An 18,432-nucleotide genomic window follows, 5' to 3' on the forward strand; every position below is an offset into this window, starting at 1 on the left:
AAGATTGTTGTATTGGTTGGGCCTTGTGAAACAGCATGTTAGAATGATAAAGAGCCTTTGGGGAAACTGAAACAGGTGAATGAGTGGTTCAGCAAAGATTATACAGCTAGGAAGTCAGCAGAGCCCAGAGGCTGAGTCTTCTCGCTACCATTTCCCTGCCCTTTCTCTAACTGGTGTTTGAGATATTCCTATGAAGAGTGTCTTTAGGGCCCAAGCTTTATGTTCTCTTCAGTGACGGCTGCAGCTGCCTTGAGCATTGTGGATACTTGGAGTGTTTGTAATTTAGTCATTAATTGGCCAAATTGTTTAAAGATTTGGAAGTGTGTTAAGTTTTCATTTAAAAATAGAAGCTCTAACAAAGTGTCCAAAGCTTGGGACTTTCCCAGGGTTTCTGTTTCTCCTCACCTAACTTCCCGTTTCCTAGAGTTAGTTCTGAACCATTCTTGGGCTACAAAGAAGGCAGGCTATTTCTAGCTCTTGTCCTGTTTTCCGTATCCAGTGAGTTTATGTTGATGGGAGGTTAGAAATTGGGAGAATGTTTCTGAATTATTAGCATATTAAGTCTAAGAGGTAAGTAATTTTTTATGAACCCTAAAATATTTCATATTTAAAAATAGAATTTAAGTAAAGAACACTGGCTTACCCCAAGGAAATATCTGCTATGTTTTTAAAAAAGTCAGTCTCTGGATCAGCAGTGCAAGTCATACCCTGGGGGCTGGTAATGTAGGGCTGCGCTCAGGATGGAAGCACACTGGGCTCTGTGCACCTTCACTCTGCCTGCCAGGAGAACCTGCAGGATGCCGCCTGTGGGAGAACAGAGGGGTCGGTGGGAGATGACGTCACTTCTGAGTGTGTATTCTAGTCCCGCCTTAGCCATTAGTTATGTGACTGGGACACTTTCTAGAAAAAGACAAGTTTTAAAATTATAAATGTTGTTTTTTTTCTTTTTGAGATAGGGTCTCTCTGTGTAGCCCTGGCTATCCTGGAACTCTCTCTGTAGACCAGGCTGGCCTCAAACTCACAGCCATCTGCCTGCCTGTGCCTCCTGAGCCTGGGATTAAAGGTGTGCACCACCACCGCCCAACATAAATGTTATTTTTAATGTGTTATTAATGTCTCAAGGGGGTAGGTCTGAAATCACTTTTAGCTACAAAAATTTAAATGGTAAAACATATCCTGCATAGGAATCATTTAGAAATGGTGGGTGTTTGTTCCATGATGCCAGAAAGCGAAAGGATGAGTTAGCAGAATATCATTAAATGCAAGCGAAACATCAGGTACTTAGAAAACACAGAGCGTAGCTCTTGGGTCTGAACTTGAGCTGTTGGCATTTCTTTGAAAATCTAAATAATATTGAATAATATGAAAAGCGGTGCAGCTGTACATGAGTGCCATCCTGCGTGTCCCTCAGGGCTTGTCCTCTCTGTGTACAGGGCCCTAACTGAAGGCAGAGGTGTGTAGGGACGTCGCAGGATTCAGCAGATTCCCTCATGGTCAGGGCCTTGCTAGCAAACCTTGACAGTGCACATTCTTGTCGCTGCTTTCCAGGCTTGTGGGTACAGAGGGGCCTCCATCTCATTCTCCTTGCTGCTTGCTATGGAAAGCCTAAATGTTTCCCATACTTAAGAAGTGAGGTCTCATCCGTTTTCCACTGGCTTACAGTAGTGGGATAAATGAAGCTTGCAAAAGTGGGTGGAAAGAGAAGATTGATGGGAGAAAGGAAGCCAGAGGAGTTGAGGTTGGTGAAAGAGGACACTGAGGGAGCCCGTGAGGAGGCAGGGAGGAAAGAGGGAACCCAGCTGCCATTGACAGACCTGCACAGGCCCAGAGGACAGACCCCATCTGGTGTGCTGTTTTCACACCCTTTGAATAGCCCAGGGCAGCGCCTAACCATTACCACCGTGTAAAGTGGCTTATTGACCAGAAACAAACTTGTCTTAGCTTCTGCCCTGCCCCCGCCCAGTGTGTTGTGACAGTGTGGCATATTGACCTTTACAATGGCCTTTTTTCCCTTAGTATGAGGAGTGTGGTGGGAACAGTACATGTGTCATGGCATGGTTATAGAGGTCAGAGGACAACCTGTGGGAGCCCTGACTCTCCTTTCACTTGTAGTTCCCAAGGATTGAACTCTGACTTCAGGCTGGGCAGTAAGCACCTGAGCCATCTTGCCAGCCCTGACTTTGCTTTTTTGTATTGCTAAATTGAAATCTCTGAAGTCTTATTGATCCCATGTATGCATTTGAGTGACTTGAGGTTTTATTGTTTCAATTTTTTTTCCCTTTGTTTTCTTTGTTTGTTTGTTTCAAGACAGGGTTTCTCTGTGTAGCCTTGGTTGTCCTGGAACTTGCTCAGTAGAACAGGCTGGCCTCAAACTCACAGAGATCTGTCTGCCTCTGCCTCCCAAGCGCTGGGATCAGAGATGTGCGCCACCATGCCCTGCTGACTTGAGGGTTTTAAATAGCTTAGTTGCTTACTAATTATGCTTAAACAGGTCTATTGTGGAAAAGATACCACATGATAGAATTGCTGTGGGAATCTTGGGAACTATTTCATCACATAAACATTTTGAATTCAACTCTTTACCTAGAAAATTATTTCCCTTACACAAGAGATCTTAACTTTTTTTCATCTTTGAACCTAGGAATATTAATGGAATTTAGAGCCATTTTCCCTTCAGATAATCTACCGAACATTCATGGGGAGAAGAGCAGACCTGGCTTGCATATTTCACTTCTTAGCTCCTGCTTGGGCCCCTGCCTCGTTCTCCGTGTCGGTTTAGTATTTCTTTCTGCATTCAGGAAATAATTTTTCTAAATGGCTTGAGATACCAGTTACTAGAAAGCAAAAAGAAGAGAAAGAATTGAAAATGCAGGCAGTACTTAAAAAGCTCAGGTAGGAGAAGATCACCTGCTGGGTCCCTCCCTCCACAGCAGGAGGCACCAACCTGCCTTCCTTTCTTACCCAGACTTCCATGAACACCTGATTGCTCTGGGATGTGAGCTAAGTTTTGAGAGCAGGAGTGTTGAAGGGGCCGAGAGTTTGGCAGTGAGAGGTAAGAGAGCTAGGTAGCCCATTAGGGAAAGTGAACAAGAGAACGGTTGAGGACAGTAAACCTGTCCTTCACTAACCCACACAACTGAAGTCAGAAGGGAGGGCGTCAGAACTGTGGGGCCATGAGGCCCTGGGTCCAGTCCTCAAAACACACACACCTTAAAAAGGTCTCATTAGCCGAAGGTTCCAGGACTTCAACCTGGCAGATTCCCAGGAAGTGTACACCGAGTCTAAATCTACCTCTCATTATGTACAAGAAGTGGAGTCTCGGTGCCCAGGGCGATTCAGACATCTAGTTGCTCACATGATCCAGGTGGTGATGCAGGGGAATCAGGGCCCCACTCTGGGGTTCTTAGTCTCCTTAAAAAAAGAACTTAAGTATGGACTGAAATGGAAACCGTTTTATTGGTGTCAAACTCCAGAGCAGGCAGGCTGTAAAACTTCAGCAGCTGCTTAGAGGAGGTGATGGGAAAGAGAAGGGGAAAAGCATTGCCATTTGTACTGGCATAGAGGTCAGACACAGGGTGGACAGGGAGCCAGTTGGTGGAGGGAGACTTCAGGGAAAGAGTAGGGAGGCAGAGTGTTGGGAGGGGTGCTTAGAAAAGAGATGGAAAGGAGAGAGAGCCACACTCCAATAATCCAGCAAAGCAGGCAGGCTTACCACCTACATAGCTGCGGCCTTCTAAGCTGATGCTCTGGAGCACGAATTCTGGGGAGGAAAGGTTCCATATCTCATTAAAGAACGAATGATTCCGCTTGTCTCGTTAAAGAAGGAATGATTCTGCCTGCCTCATTAAAGAACGAATGATTCTGCCTGTCTGTCTCTCTAGCATGACCTAAGGTGCGTCCACTGTCCTAGGGCTGGTCCCTAGGTGTGCCAAGTGAATGGACCAGCCCGATTGGAATGCTGGGTCTCCACCCAGGCTAGAGCATCTTCTCTCTGACATTAGAAGAGTCTTGGTGACTATTTTGTATATGGATAGCATTCAAAGCTTGGCATAGAGTGAGCATGAAATATTGAGCTCACCTGAATCATTTCTATGGACTGTTAATGAGTGGCAGGCAGTCTACTAGGTAAAAAACAATGCATTTTTAATCTAATTTTTGACTTGCTTTGTTAGCACCTTGGCAGGTTTCTTCCAAGCCTAGGCTCTCCTATTTTAACAGATTGAAACAATAATGGGTAAGTGAGCCAGGTGCTTTAGTCAGCGTTCTGCTGTGCAGAGACACCATGACCATGGCAACTCTTATAAAGGAAAGCATTTAACTGGGGCTGGCTTACGGTTCAGAGATGTAGTCTATTAACATAGTGGGAAGCACGGTGGCATGCAGGCAGACATGGTGTTGGAGAGGAGCTGAGAGTTCTACATCTGGATTTGTAGCTAGCAGACAGAGAAAGACACTGGGCCTGGTTTGAGCATTTGAAACCCCAGAGCTCATCCCCAGTGACGCCCTTCCTCCAACAAGACCACACCTACTCCAACAAAGCCACACCTACTTCAGCAAGACCACACCTCCTAATAGTGCTACTCCCTGTTGAACAACCATTCAAATCTAAGAGCCCGCGGGGACCATTCCTATTCAAGCCACCACACCAAGGCTATATAGCAGGTTCTTAGTTTAGTATTTCTGAAGTGAGTAAATGGCACCTAGGTGCACTTAGCCTCCCTCCCAGAGAGTCACCTTGCCATTGAGAGTAGGCTAGCTCACCTTCTCAGAATGCCATTATTTTTACATATATATTTTTAATCACCGTAGTTAAACTGCTGTTTGCTTAATAATATCCTTTTGATTTAGAAAATGCTTGTTTTAAATATCGTCCAGCCTTGTAACTTTCCTAATTCCAGATTAATCCACGGAGGACAGATATTAAATGGGCTGGCAGGTCCAACTGTCATGAATGCAGCCCCGTTCCTCTCTACAACATGGTTCTCTGCAGATGAACGAGCAACAGCCACAGCAATTGCGTCAATGCTGAGTTACCTCGGTGGAGCATGTGCGTTCCTCGTCGGGCCCCTTGTTGTTCCAGCTCCCAATGGGACATCGCCCCTTCTGGCTGCAGAGAGTAGCCGGGCTCATATCAAAGACCGCATCGAGACTGTGCTGTATGCAGGTGCTGTGGAGCTTTTTTCTTCCTGGTTTTCTTTGGTATCCATTCCAGTCTCTGCTGGTTCTGGTGTGCCAGATCATATCACAGACTGTACATTTATTGTATTATATGGAGATAACAGCTTGAAACAACGCTTCCTAGAAAGTCACTAAATGTAACATGCGCTTGCTACATAGAAAATTCTTTCTTAATTTTATACTTTTAATATATTTACAGCAAAGCACTTTATAACATATTCCATAGTCTTCTCTAGATTTGGCTATGCATGTTAGTCTTATTAATCAGAGACAGCGCCCTTTCTAAAACATTCTCTTACATCCATTCCCTTGTCTCTAGTCAAGCCCTATACTCCACCCTTATAGCTTTTTCTTATGTCCGCCCATACGCCTGTTTCTTGCTCCTTGTGTTTTTATACATCTTTGCTGTGTCTAAGCACAGTGCTCAGCACGGGGAAGTGGTGAGATCAGTGTTGAGACCATTGTAGCACAACTAGGGTCGTACAAGGTGGAGGAACCAAACTTGCCTGGGTTTACAGAAAAATTGAGGTGTTAAGGAAAGCTTTACCAAGAACATAATAATGAATTAAATTAAGAATATAAGGATATTGTAATATATTATGATATAATAATTATAATAATATAGTTATCATGTTGTATAGGTATCGTAACTGTTCACCAAATGTTCAAATGGGTGAGGGTGTTTCATGCAGGGGACCCTGAAGGGCAGAGAAGGTATGAAAGTGTCTAGGGTGTGACTCCTAATTTGATATGGTCCTAGTGGTATACATGAGACTATTTGTGTGTCAGTAGCAAAAGTAGCAAATAGCAGAAAATGAAGTTGATAAAGAAAGATAAGGGACCAGATTATACTGAATTTTGCCTTAACTTGCTTGCTAAATATCGGACTCCTCCTGTGTGCTTGCCTCTGCCTGGGCACTGGGATGGCCATGCCTGGGCTCTGAAGCTCCGAGGCAGCAGTGCATGCCTGTCTCCACTGAGTGTGCAGTGGAGCTCCTTAGAGATTAGCCTCTAACCTAGAACTCGGAGGTGAGGAGGAGCCAGCAAAACCCACTGGGCAAGGGAAGATGAGGGGAGAACCAGAGAAGACTCCAGTGAAGGGAGAGAGCCTGGGCAGCCAGACGGATGAAAGAAACAGAGTAGTTCAGATTTAGTGAGGATCCGTAGAGCCAGGGAAGCCAGGCTACGGAAGCTTCCAGAGCAGGCCTCTCCATGGGCCAAGGACACACTCTGAAGTTCATCCCCAAGATACACGAGGAGATTTATATTTCAGGATTTGGCATAGCAGGGACCGAGGAGAAAAGGGAGCATTCCGTTTGTGTTTTCAGTTTCTTGGTTTCTTACTTTTAGATGCCTCTTTGTCCTGTTTAACTTTCCTGAACAGTATGTGAATTGAATCTGTCTTACCTGCGCATCAGAAGCCCTGTCTTCCATGAGACAGAATCCTACCCTTTTCAGTCTCCTCCTGTATCCCTTCTTCCTGAGTACCATGCTTATTATTATTATTGTCTTAGACCTGCTTCAGAATCTCTGCTGCAGGGTTTGGGCCTTTGGATCGCTGATGTGTACCAGACCCCACTGTGCATCTTTGTTCATAGCACGCCCCCTATTGGTGGCCTGTGGAATTTAGGTCTCCACACACCCAGCCTCCACTCTGGGCTGAGTGGAGTTTTTAGTTGTCTTTGTAGAGCTAGATATTATAGAAGTAAGTACTGACTTTTGTATCATTAGTTAACACTTCACTTTTATTTTTCTTTCAGAGTTTGGATTTGCCTGTCTAATATTCTCTGCCACCCTCGCCTATTTTCCACCCCGGCCTCCTCTTCCTCCCAGTGTTGCTGCAGCCAGTCAGCGGCTGAGTTATCGGCGCAGCTTTTGTAGGTTACTAAGGTGAGCAGACTGTGGCTGTGGCTGCCGTTAGTGTAACTGTGCGTGAATGCGTGTGTGTGTGTGTGTGTGTGTGTGTGTGTGTGTGTGTGTGTGTGTTTGCGCGCGCGCGCCTGCGTGTGCCTGTGTGTGTTTGTATGTGTGTCTCTGTGTCTATATCTATGTATCTATGTCTATGTGTCTATGTGTGTATATGTGTGTCTATGTCTGTCTGTCTGTCTGTGTCAGTGTGTATTTGTCTATGTGTGTGTCTGTGAGTCTGTCTGTGTGTGTGGGTGATGGATATGGAGGTGATACATGTGCCACAGAACACACATAGAGGTCACAGCTTTATGAAGTCAGTTCTCCATTCCACCTTCACACGGGTCCCAGAGATCAGACTCAGGTCATCAGCCTTGCTTGGCAAATGCTTTACCCCCTAAGTCTCCTCTTTGGCCCCTAATTCTTAATGTTTAAGGATAACTTGAGGTGATAATTTTTCAGCATTAATCAGATTATAACTAATTGATGTTGATATTAATTAAAATACTAATTACTTTAATTTTCTATCAGAAATATATCTTGAAAATTCACCACACACCAAAATGTCATGAAATTTTGTTTTGTCCATATTCCATGTAGACCATTGCTCACTCAGTATTTTAAAAATCAGATCTCTTAATTTCTGTTATATAGAAACTTACACCATATGTCTGTGAAATTATAGAATGTTTGGGTTTGTTATATTTTTCTTACTATTTGGGTTTGTTATTATATGTCAATACATATTACATAGGTACTCATCAATATGTGCAATGTGTAATAAAATCACAATTCTTTGTGTTTCATCTAAAACCCCCGTCTCAGTGTACCCCCATTAGGCTCATAGAACGGGAAATGCAATATATCTATTCATTTATTGGCTTAACTTAGAGGTAGCTCGGCTCTGCCCTCAAAGACTCAAAAGCCCTAGGACTTACCCTGACTCCAAACATATCAAATGTCACTGTGGGTTGTGACGTGTAGTTGGGACATGTGATGTTACCATCTGAATTTCCTTTCTTAGTTAGCGATCAGGAATTGTTACTAATTCATTAGCTCTCTAGTTGGTTCTTTTTTTTCCCCTCCATCCCTTCCCCTATGGCAAATTTCTTCCAGTAAAGAACTGTATTATTGTACCCTCAGTATTAATACCCAACCCACATACATACATCATCATAAAGTTTTTAGTACCTCACTGGGAAATATTAGAAGGGAATAAGTAAAATTAATTTTGGTAGCATATTTTAATCAACCTTGTATATCTAAAACATTAACATGTAATCAATATTAAAATTATTAATAGGATATTTTACTATTACTATTTTAGTGCCTACTGTGTTTTTACCTTTGAACACATCTCGATTTGGACTCTGTTTTTATTGGAAATAGTTTATATATTCAGATTCCATCAAATATATAGTTGGAAGGTACTCAATGAACAATATTTCCCAGTTTATTTTTCATTTAAAGTAAAAAACAAAATCATTGTATTCACACGCCTTGACTCTACAAGTCCTTGATGTTAAAGGGAAGGTCTTGTTGGGGTCACAGTTGGTGATCTGTCACTTCTTTAGAATACAGTCAGTCTTTTTTTACTCAAAATTAAAACGAATTTCCATAGCTGGAACAACAGTCTTTCCATCTCTTCTCCTAGAATCGCTTTTCTTTCTGTGTGAGAAGCAAAGTGTTGATAGCTAGTCCTAACTTCTGGTCTGTCTGCAGCTGTTTGGGGCATTCAACTCTAATTTCCAGCAGCTAATTTTCTTCTTGTTATTTGTTTATAAGACAGTGTCCTATTCTGTAGCTCTGGGTGACCTGGAACTCGCTATGTAGACCAGGTTAAGCTTAAACATACCGAAATCCACTTGCCTCTGCCTCTGGAGTGCGGGGATTAAAGGCGCGCACACCACCTCTGGCCTCTTGGTTCCATTTGGATTGTTGAAGACAAATGTCTGATAGGGTTCACCATGGGTTTGCTGAAAGTGTCTCTTAGCGCTGTTCACCTCAGCGGCCTGCATCTTCCCACAGCAGAGCAGATATTTAGTTCTGGGGCAGTGTACTGCCACTCGTGATATCTGTGGCATGCTTCTTCAAGTGGATGGATTACAGTAGTAGAGCAGCATGTGGAGGAGAATGAGGATGGAATCAGTTCATTGACGCCAGGACGGTCAGTGGCCACAGTGTGTGCCCCGATAGTGTCTTACGTTGTGGTCATTAATGTGAGATTGTTAAAGATCTTCCAAAAGTAAAGCTTACGCACCGGGCTTTGCACAGTTTGGACAGTGCTGCCTAGTGAGTGCAGGCCTGGCCTGCATTTCCGACGGTGCGCATAAATTAGCAGTTAAATAAAGTTTAGTGGAAAAGTGCTTTTTGTTTCTTGTGGTGTAAAAATTAGGCTAAAACTAGTTTAAAGGACGAAATTAAAAATTAAGTTCCTTGATTGTGCTAGTCCCATTTCACATAGTTCACAGCCCAACTAATTTAATGGGTTTTTTTAGACAAAGTGAGATGAAGGTAGGAAATACAGTGTTTTTACATGTGATAATGGTATGTATTTGGGGAGACATTACCAAACAAACTAAAAATCCCTGACTCTACAGTACAGTGAGAAGGTTTTGAGGATCCACTTCCCCATAGTACCATGTGCTCTGCCCTTCCACATGTAGAGTAAGAAAAGCTTTGTGGGGTGGAGAGATGGGTCAGAGGTTGAGAGCACTCGCTGCTCTTCCAGGGAACTGGGGCTTGGTTCCTGCACCCACATGACAGCCCACAACTGTCTGACACTCTCACACAGACATACACAAGGTAAAACACCAATGTACATAGGATTTAAAAAATTAATTAAAAATAGCTTCATGGGGCGGCAGCAAGATGGCTCAATACGTAAAGGCGCTTGCCACCAAGTTCAGTGCTTTGAGATCCATCTCCAGGACCCACATGGTGGGCGGGAGAGCAGACACATGAACGTTCCCCCCCCACCCCATCTTTGCCCCTTTCTGTCTTTCATAGCCACAATAATTAAATAACTGTAACAAAAATTGTTAATTGGGGTCTGTGGCACACATTCACAAGGTGAAAGTTTAAAATAACAACTCTTTAAAATGCTGTTTATCTAAATTTTTCTCAGCAAAGCCAACAGCAGATGTTATCCTGTCAGTGGGCAAAGCGCCTAGCTGATTATTCTGTGGGAAATGTGAAGCATTGAAGGCGTTTTGTTGAGTTACCAACAAATTGCTCCGACAGGAAAGAGTAACTTTATTCCCGTGACCAGGATGTCCCCAGCCAGGGCTCTGTGTCTGTGTGGAGTGGAGTGGAGTGTGGTCCTCTTCCTCATGAGAAGGCCCAGCAAAGCCTACACTCTGTGCTGTGGTTTGTTATTTAGTATGGTGACCTTCTATACTTCTGGGCTCTCAGGGGGATTCTGTGGGCCTGTCTTGCCCAGTACCTCAAACCTACAGGATAATTTCCTCTGGTTTTTCAAAGAACTTCAGAAATCCTTACTTCTTCTTTTGATTTTTAAAGACATTTTAATTTTAGAAAGCTGGCTCTGAAAACTGTAATTTCATTATCTGGAGGCATCAAACCCATCAGCAATTCTGCTCCAGGGTCTCACCATGCAGTTTGCTGCTTTTAACAGGCTTTTGCCTGTGTGACCTAATGTGACCTTTGCCCCTTTCGTAGGCCAGTGCCATGCTTGGTGACGGCTGCTGATTTTGCATTTTACAGTCGAACCTGCTCTTGGGAGCACATCGATACTGTTACCCTTCATTTTATTTTCATTCCTCTCCCGTTCCTCAGGTGCCTTTTGTGAGTTTCTTTACCTCTTTGCCTTTGTAAATATAATTAATATAATTTATCTATGTTATCTGCGCTCAGTTTATGTGCTCCATTCTGTTTGACTGGTTTTTGTTGGTTGGTTGGTTGGTTGGTTGGTTGGTTGGTTGGTTTTGAGACAGAGTATCATTTTGATCAGGATGACCTCAAATTCACTCTGTAGTCAGGACTGACTTTGAACTTCAGATCCTTCTGCCTCCACCTATGTTATATCTCCATTCCATGAGTGCTGGGTTACAGACATGTGTCACAGTGTGTGGGGCTGGGAACTGCAGACTGCACAAGCACTGTGCCAAAGGAAGCACATTTTAAGCTTTTGGTTTTAGAACATTATAATATGTACAAAGTGGAATAATATACCCCCTCTTCCAAGAACTCAGACCAGCAGTTATTGGTGCACAGCCACCTTGTTTATCTCCGCCCCACTCACTTCACCCAAGGACAGTCAACTTCACCCAGAAATGCTGCAGTATGTGTAATTTATGTTAAAATATACAGACCTTTAAAAAACTGAGATGGGATCTCACTATGTTACCCAAGCTTCCCTCAAATTCTGGAACTATCTGCATCAGCCCCTGACTGTTTAGAGCTCTTGTAATAAGATGAGTGTAATGTCATCATACCTTAGGAGGTCCTAGCAACAATTTCCTGACAAGTCAGGGTTACATTTTCTTTTTTTAAAGTTTTTTAAATGATTTTTAAAAAAAAATTATGTGCGTTGGTGTTTTGCCTGCAGGTATATCTGTATAAGGTATCAGATTCTCTGGAACTGAAATTACATACAGTTGTGAGCTGCCATGTGAGTGCTGGGAATTGAACCCAGGTCCTCTGGAAGAGCGGTCAGTGCTCTTAACCATAGAGCCACCTCTCCAAGCCCAAGTGTTTACATTTCCTATTGCCTCGTGAGTTTTTTTTTTAATAGTTGTTTGGTTTTCCGTTTCATATCCGGGTTTTAGTCTGCCTTAGTAAATGCTGTTGACAGTGGTATAGGAGGTGTTTTCCACATCTGGGAACAACATCTGGAGACATCCTTGGCACTTGGTGGGCAGTGCTGTTCCACTGTGTGCAGTTTCTGTGTCCTGGTCTGTGTCTCCCTGTAGTCCTCTTTGTCATGAGCCAATGCCACACTCTCACTGCCTTAGCCAAGCAGTTAATCTTACTGTCTCAGGACAAGGGCTTCTCCGTTAATCTTTGTTATTTTTTTTAAGGGTGACTTAGCTTTTTAAAGAATTTCATTTTTCATATTTCTTAAGTTTTTAGGAAAAATACAAGTATGATTTTAGCTGTGATTACATTGAATTTACAGATCAATGTAGGCTGATAGTGTGGACTGCTCATCTACTTAGACTGTATCTGCTCTCTTAGTTAAGTTTAAAATTTTACACACTCCCACCTCCACCCCCGTGTGTGTGTGTGTGTGTGTGTGTGTGTGTGTGTGTGTGTGTGTCTGACTGTCTGTCTGTCTCTGACCTTCCTGGCTTATTCCTAGGTGCTGTATGGATTTTTCTTTGCTTTTGTTTTGGTTGGAATTTTTAAGATGGATGTATAACCCAGGCTATTCTGGAACTCACTGTGTAACCCAAGCTTGCCCCAAATTCAAATCAATCATCCTGCAAATACAACATATCACATAAAATATAACACAGCAAACACTGGAAATTTAAAAAATATAAGTGAAAAGGATACTTTTGGTGTGATTTCTTGGATTTTTGTTTTGTAATTTTCATACTATGTATTGATTACATTCTCCCCTCTTCCAGATCACCTCAGATTCTTGCCCCTATTCTTTACACCCAGATTCATATTTTCTCTCTGAAGAAAGCCAAACACAAACAAAAGAAAGTAAATAAACAAACAAAATCACAGAGTCCGTTTTGGGTTGGCCAACTGTTTCTGAGCACAGGGCCTGCCCTGGAGTGTGATTGATTGGTGCTGACCATTGTCACTCCATTAAAGAAAACTGGTTTTCCCTCTCCCGACATCTCTTACAAATGGCTTCTTGATTAGGGATGGGACTTTGTGTCCACTCCCCTTCTCCATGCTGAGATTTTGCCTGGTTTGAACCTGTGTAGGTCTTCTGTGTGCTGACACGGACGCTGAGTCCATATGTGTGTCTGCTGTGTTATGTCTGGAAAATGGCATTCCCCTGGAGTCATCCGCCAACCTGTACACTTACAGTCTTTCCACCTACTGAGCTGTGAGCGCAGGGCTGTGGTAAAATCATCCCATTTAGGGCTGGTTTCTTACGAAAAATTAGCAGGTTAAAGAATCTTGAGTTTCTTTAAAGATGGACACATTTTTCCTATTTCAATTCTGTGTTACAGTTTCAAAATGACTTAAGTGTTTCATCAATAGTTTAAGTTCTACATTTTAAATTTGTAATAATATTTTCTTTTGCAGCAATTTGAGGTTTTTGATGATTGCTTTAGCATATGCGATACCACTTGGTGTGTTTGCTGGCTGGTCTGGAGTTCTGGACTTAATTTTAACACCAGTGCATGTCAGCCAAGTGAGTACTTATGTCTGTATATGTTGTAGGAATTTTTGTTCATTTAGCATAAATAATTGTGATATGTTTTTGGTTTTAGCTTCAAGGGTAGGTAAAATGTTGCCTCAATCATTACTACAAATAAGATTCCTATAGGACAGGTGAAAACTCGATTTTTAATATCAGCTGTGAATTCCACATTTCTTGGACTGCTATTAATACTGAGAAATAGAAGAGGAAAACTTCTTAGTTTGGTTAACCTCATCATTTACCCTTGTTTCATACATGGTGAGGTAAATTATGAACCTGTCACCTGATAGAGTGCTGTTCTTAGTACTTTCTCTTGTCTCACAATTAGGACATCTCCTTTTATAAATATGACCATGGCTGGCAAGATGGCTATGGGTAAAAGCACTTGGGGCCACACATGATGACCTGAGTTGAATGCTCAGAGCCCACATAACAGAAGATACCAGAAGGAGAGATCTGATTCCCACAGCTATCCTCTGACCTACATGTCGCATGCATACACATACACCATACAGAGATGCACACACTCATACACACATATGTACACACACACATACACACACACACTCCCACAGTTGTTCTCTGACCTACATGTTGCATACATACACATATACCATACAAAGATGCACACACTTGTATACACACATGTACACACACTTCCTACAAGTTGTCCTGTGATCGCATGCATACACTTACACAGGTGTTCACACACGTGCTTAAGAGTGCACACACACTCCCACAAGTTGTCTCTGACCTGCACTTATGCATGCACATACATACACAGATTCATGCATGTGCATATGTAAATGCAAAAAAATAAAAACAAGGAAACCAAACCATTTCACCATGCTCAGTATCTTTACCTCACTCTTCCTGATTCCATGTGGTATGGTAGGATAGAGTGAGGTTTAGCAAAGGCCGACAGAAAAAATCCAACACACTGGTATGCTGTCATTGCTCTATGAATGAACAGTTTGGCCATCTGCTTTTAATGAACATTTATATTGTTTCCAATTTTTCGCTGTCACAGGAGGGCTGTGTGACCATTCTCATGCATGGCTCTTGATGTTCCTCCTGTACAGTTCTTTTGGTTGTATGTCTAGGAATGGAACTGCTAGTTTTTCATGTATGCTTCCTTTGACAGGCAATGTGCAACCTGTCTGAGGCAGCGGCATCCTTTTACAGTCTTGGCGGTAGCGCCTGGTGTTTCTCCCGTTCAGTCAATAGAACACTTGCATATGCAGCAATGTTAGCGGCCTTTTTCATAGACGGGATAATGGCTGTGTTGTATGCATTGTCTCTGTACACTCACATGGCAGAGGATGAGGCAGCCCCTTCTACTTTTTTTTTTTTTTCCAAAGACAGGGTTTCTCTATGTAACAGCTCTGGCCATCCTGGAACTCACTCTGTACACCAGACTGGCTTTGAACTCGCAGAGATCCACCTGCCTCTCCTCCCAAGTGCTGGGATTAAAGACATGCACCACCACTGCCCAGCTAACCCCTTCCTACTTTTATAAAGAAAGCCAATCCAATTTTCGTAAGGACAGATCTCCAGTGACATTGTCATTGAAAGACCTCTCCTCAGGCTGAAGAGATATCTCCACAGTTAAGAGCACTGGCTGCTCTTCCAGAGGTCCTGAGTTCAATTCCCAGCAACCATCTATAAATGAGATCTGGTGCCCTCTTCAATCCAATGTGTTCCTTTCTGTTATGCAAGCATACATACAAATAGAGTATTCATATCTATAAAATACATAAATAAATCTTTTTTAAAGAATAAAGAGATCACTCCTGTTTCCTGACCCATGTTTTGGATGGCAGGTATTCAAAGTGTGCTCAGTTCCAATAAGAGAAAGTGCAAGTCTATTTAAATGATGCTGATTTTTGTGTATCTGTGCCTTGTGTTGCAAACCCTAAGAAGCCCTTCCAGGTATCTGTCTATGTATAAACTCTGAGAGATAGTGTCCATGATCACACCAAATATTTTTTTTAAATGAAAGATAAAATAGTTTATTCTAGAGCCATTTTGAGTGATCACGGCCTGAGAACACATATTTAGATACCCAAAACTCCAAGTTTCACTGTGAAACCGTGAAAGCAGTTTCATGAAAGCTGACAATTTTTGTTGGTTGGTTTGTTTCTTGGTTTTTTGTTGTTGTTGTTGTTGTTTGTTTTTTGAGACAGGTTTCATTGTTCCTGGAACTTATTCTGTAGACCAGGCTATGGTTTTACAGAACAAAGAAAGTAATAAATTAAGCAAAGTTCAGAATACATTGGTGGGTACATCGGAGTGGCAGGTACAGAATGATGGTGCTGAGCATGGAGCTATTCTATAGGTTCAAGATGCTATCTGATGGCATCCTTAGCTTTGTGGTTTGTGCAAGTTAGTCTTCTGCTGTGTTCATGGATTCCAAAAGTGCTTTTTATCTATTAGTCAGAAGATGTTAGTTCTGACACAGAGGTGGGTAAGGAATGGCTGTTCTAGGGGGTCAAAACTTAGCCCAAGATGAGACAACTAGTCTCTGGACCAGCAACATTCCAATCTACCTACAGTACTGAGATTCGTCAATCAGTCTTTGTAGACAGGTTCTTTTCAGGAGTACTCATTTGTAGTATGGAGGAGCAGGCTGCGTCCCACTGCCTGGCTAGCTTAACCCCCCCGAAATAGCCACACCAAAGTTGTATTAATTAAATTACTGCCTGGCCCGTTAGCTCTAGCCTCTTATTGGCTAACTCTCACATCTTGATTCAACCCATTTCTTTTTTTTTTTACTTTCTTTTTTTTTTATTAAAAATTTCTATCTCTTCCCCTCCTCCTCCCCCTTCCCTCCCCTGCCTCCCACCCATACCCCCACTCCCTCCCTCTCCAGGCCAAAGAGCCATCAGGGTTCCCTTCACTATGTTAAATCCAAGGTCCTCCCCACTCCCCCTAAGTCCAGGAAGGTGACCAACCAAACTGACAAGGCTCACAGTGAGCCCGTCCATGCTGTAGAGTCCAAGCCCATCGCCATTGTCCTTGGTTTCTCAGTCCTCCTCCACCATCAGCCACATTCAGAGAGTCCGGTTTGGTCGCCTGTTCCATCAGTCCCATTCCAACTGGACTTGGTGATCTCCCGTTAGTTAAAGCATAATTTAAAATTAAATGAGAACAATAAGATTAAGTAAAGAAAGGTATTGGGTAGAACCACTAGCAAAGGGAGAAGACCATTGCTGGCTTGCAAAAACCGGCATCAATACAGGTAGTTTGTGTGGGGCTGTGCTAGAGAGAGGATGGCTCAGTGGGCAAAGGGCGTGTCATCCAAGCATGAGGACCTGAGCTTAGTTCATCAGAACCCACGGAAATCAATGGCAAAGGCATGCATCTCCTGCAGTGAGAGGAGAGAGAGAGGATCAGCTGAAGCTTGAAGGCCGTCTTAGCAGTGACAAGAGCCCCTGTCTCAAACAAAGTAAAAGGCAAGGGTGATCTAACACCATAAGTTGTCCTTCATAGTGCAACATGACATGAACATGAGGGCCATATGATCATGCCTGTGTGCATGCACACACACACACACACAGAGAGAGAGATTTTCTTTTTAAAAGAGGAAGTTATGTGCAGAGGCCTAGGTGTTAGGTGAGCATTGAGTGACAGATGGCGGATGCCCGAAGGAAGAGGATAGCCCTGCATTACTGAGTCCTCTTGTCCCCAATGCCAGTGCTGAGGAAAACTAGAGATCATATAAGTGTCAGGACGCTTCCTTGTCCAGAGAGCCTTTGTGTGCTTCTGGTAGAAAATACGATCAGAGTCACTGAATTAGAGTATGCTAGGCTACTAAAGTCCACTTTCCCCGTTCTGAGGACTGCAGGAGAAGTTTCTTGTCCACAGCAGTGCAGGACAGCATGTAAATGACCCTGGACACTTGGCCACAGCATGGCAACTCCTTTTCCTCATGCTGTTCTAGAGACTTGCACTGCGTCTGCTTTGTACAGATTCTGTCCCATAGGCCTTGACATTGCAAACCTAGATGTACAGATCTGAGGGCAGGTGGTGGAAAGAGGGAGGAGCAAGCATGGAGCAGCAGAGAGCTGTCTTCAGGTCCTCGTCTCCATGAATGGAACTTCATGATCACACATACCAAATGGGAGTGGGTGTGTAGTCTGCCTGAGTACGCAGGTGGAAGGAGGTAACATTTGGCTGTCAGTCCTCATCACAGTAAAAAATGTGACTCCAAAAAAATAAAAAAGGTAATAAAAGATAGGCATTAGCTTGCGATTCTTAAGTACCAGGTGGTTGGACTTTGTGGTAGCTACAAGGAAAGCCAGCAATTTTTTCTGAGCAGAAGAATGACTGGATCGTATACAAGTATACAAAACAGATTTCTAGGGGTCATTTCAGAAGCTTTTTATAGGAGGATGGAAGGAAGAGATGCAGTGATGAGCAAGTGGGTGGCTGTGGGAGGGACAACTGCGCCAGTTTCCTGTAGTGCACAGAGACTCCACCACGACAAGGGACAGGTGCTCAGCACTTTCCACCACGTAGCCGCTGTCTTTACTGCAGAAAGGACTTTCCCAGCCCATGCTCCTGACTGTGAGTGTGTGGGGGACAGAGAGCAAGCTGTATAAAGGCGCATTAATGAAAACAGAGGTGGTGTCAAGTGCCCGAGAGACTGTGGCTTGAAAGTAGGGAAGAACTGAGACAGGAGAAGCCACTAGCGCTCCGTGACACTGGGCTGTGTGTATCTGCTGAGCTAAGTCCTGGGCACAGACCGTCTGTTCATCACTTCGTAGGTAAGAGGCGTGATTGACCAGGGTCACTGAGGTCGTCTGTAGCAGGGATAGAAACATTTTCCAAGCCAGCTTTTCTCTTTCTATCTATGTGTGTTCATGAGACTTCGAAGTGGCAAGGCATTGACAGAGCAACTTAACAGGAGGAAGGCGTCACTGTGGCGGACGGTTTTAGAGATTCTAGTCCGTGTTGCCTTGGCCCATTGCTGTGGGGCTAAGAGGCAGGAC

General features: G+C 43.3%; 1 protein-coding gene across 1 annotated transcript in view; it reads left to right on the forward strand.

The window, feature by feature from the left end:
* Slc49a4 (solute carrier family 49 member 4) overlaps nucleotides 1–18,432 on the forward strand; it is a 77,035-nt gene that overhangs the window by 32,999 nt on the left and 25,604 nt on the right. The window contains exons 3-5 of the mRNA XM_038346626.2: nucleotides 4,899–5,164; nucleotides 6,939–7,068; nucleotides 13,321–13,429. Coding sequence (XP_038202554.1) covers nucleotides 4,899–5,164; nucleotides 6,939–7,068; nucleotides 13,321–13,429 — 505 coding nt within the window. The remainder of the gene's footprint in view (nucleotides 1–4,898; nucleotides 5,165–6,938; nucleotides 7,069–13,320; nucleotides 13,430–18,432) is intronic.

The sequence above is a fragment of the Arvicola amphibius genome, chromosome 10 (assembly GCF_903992535.2).
Source record: "Arvicola amphibius chromosome 10, mArvAmp1.2, whole genome shotgun sequence".
Classification (NCBI taxonomy): Eukaryota; Metazoa; Chordata; class Mammalia; order Rodentia; family Cricetidae; genus Arvicola; species Arvicola amphibius.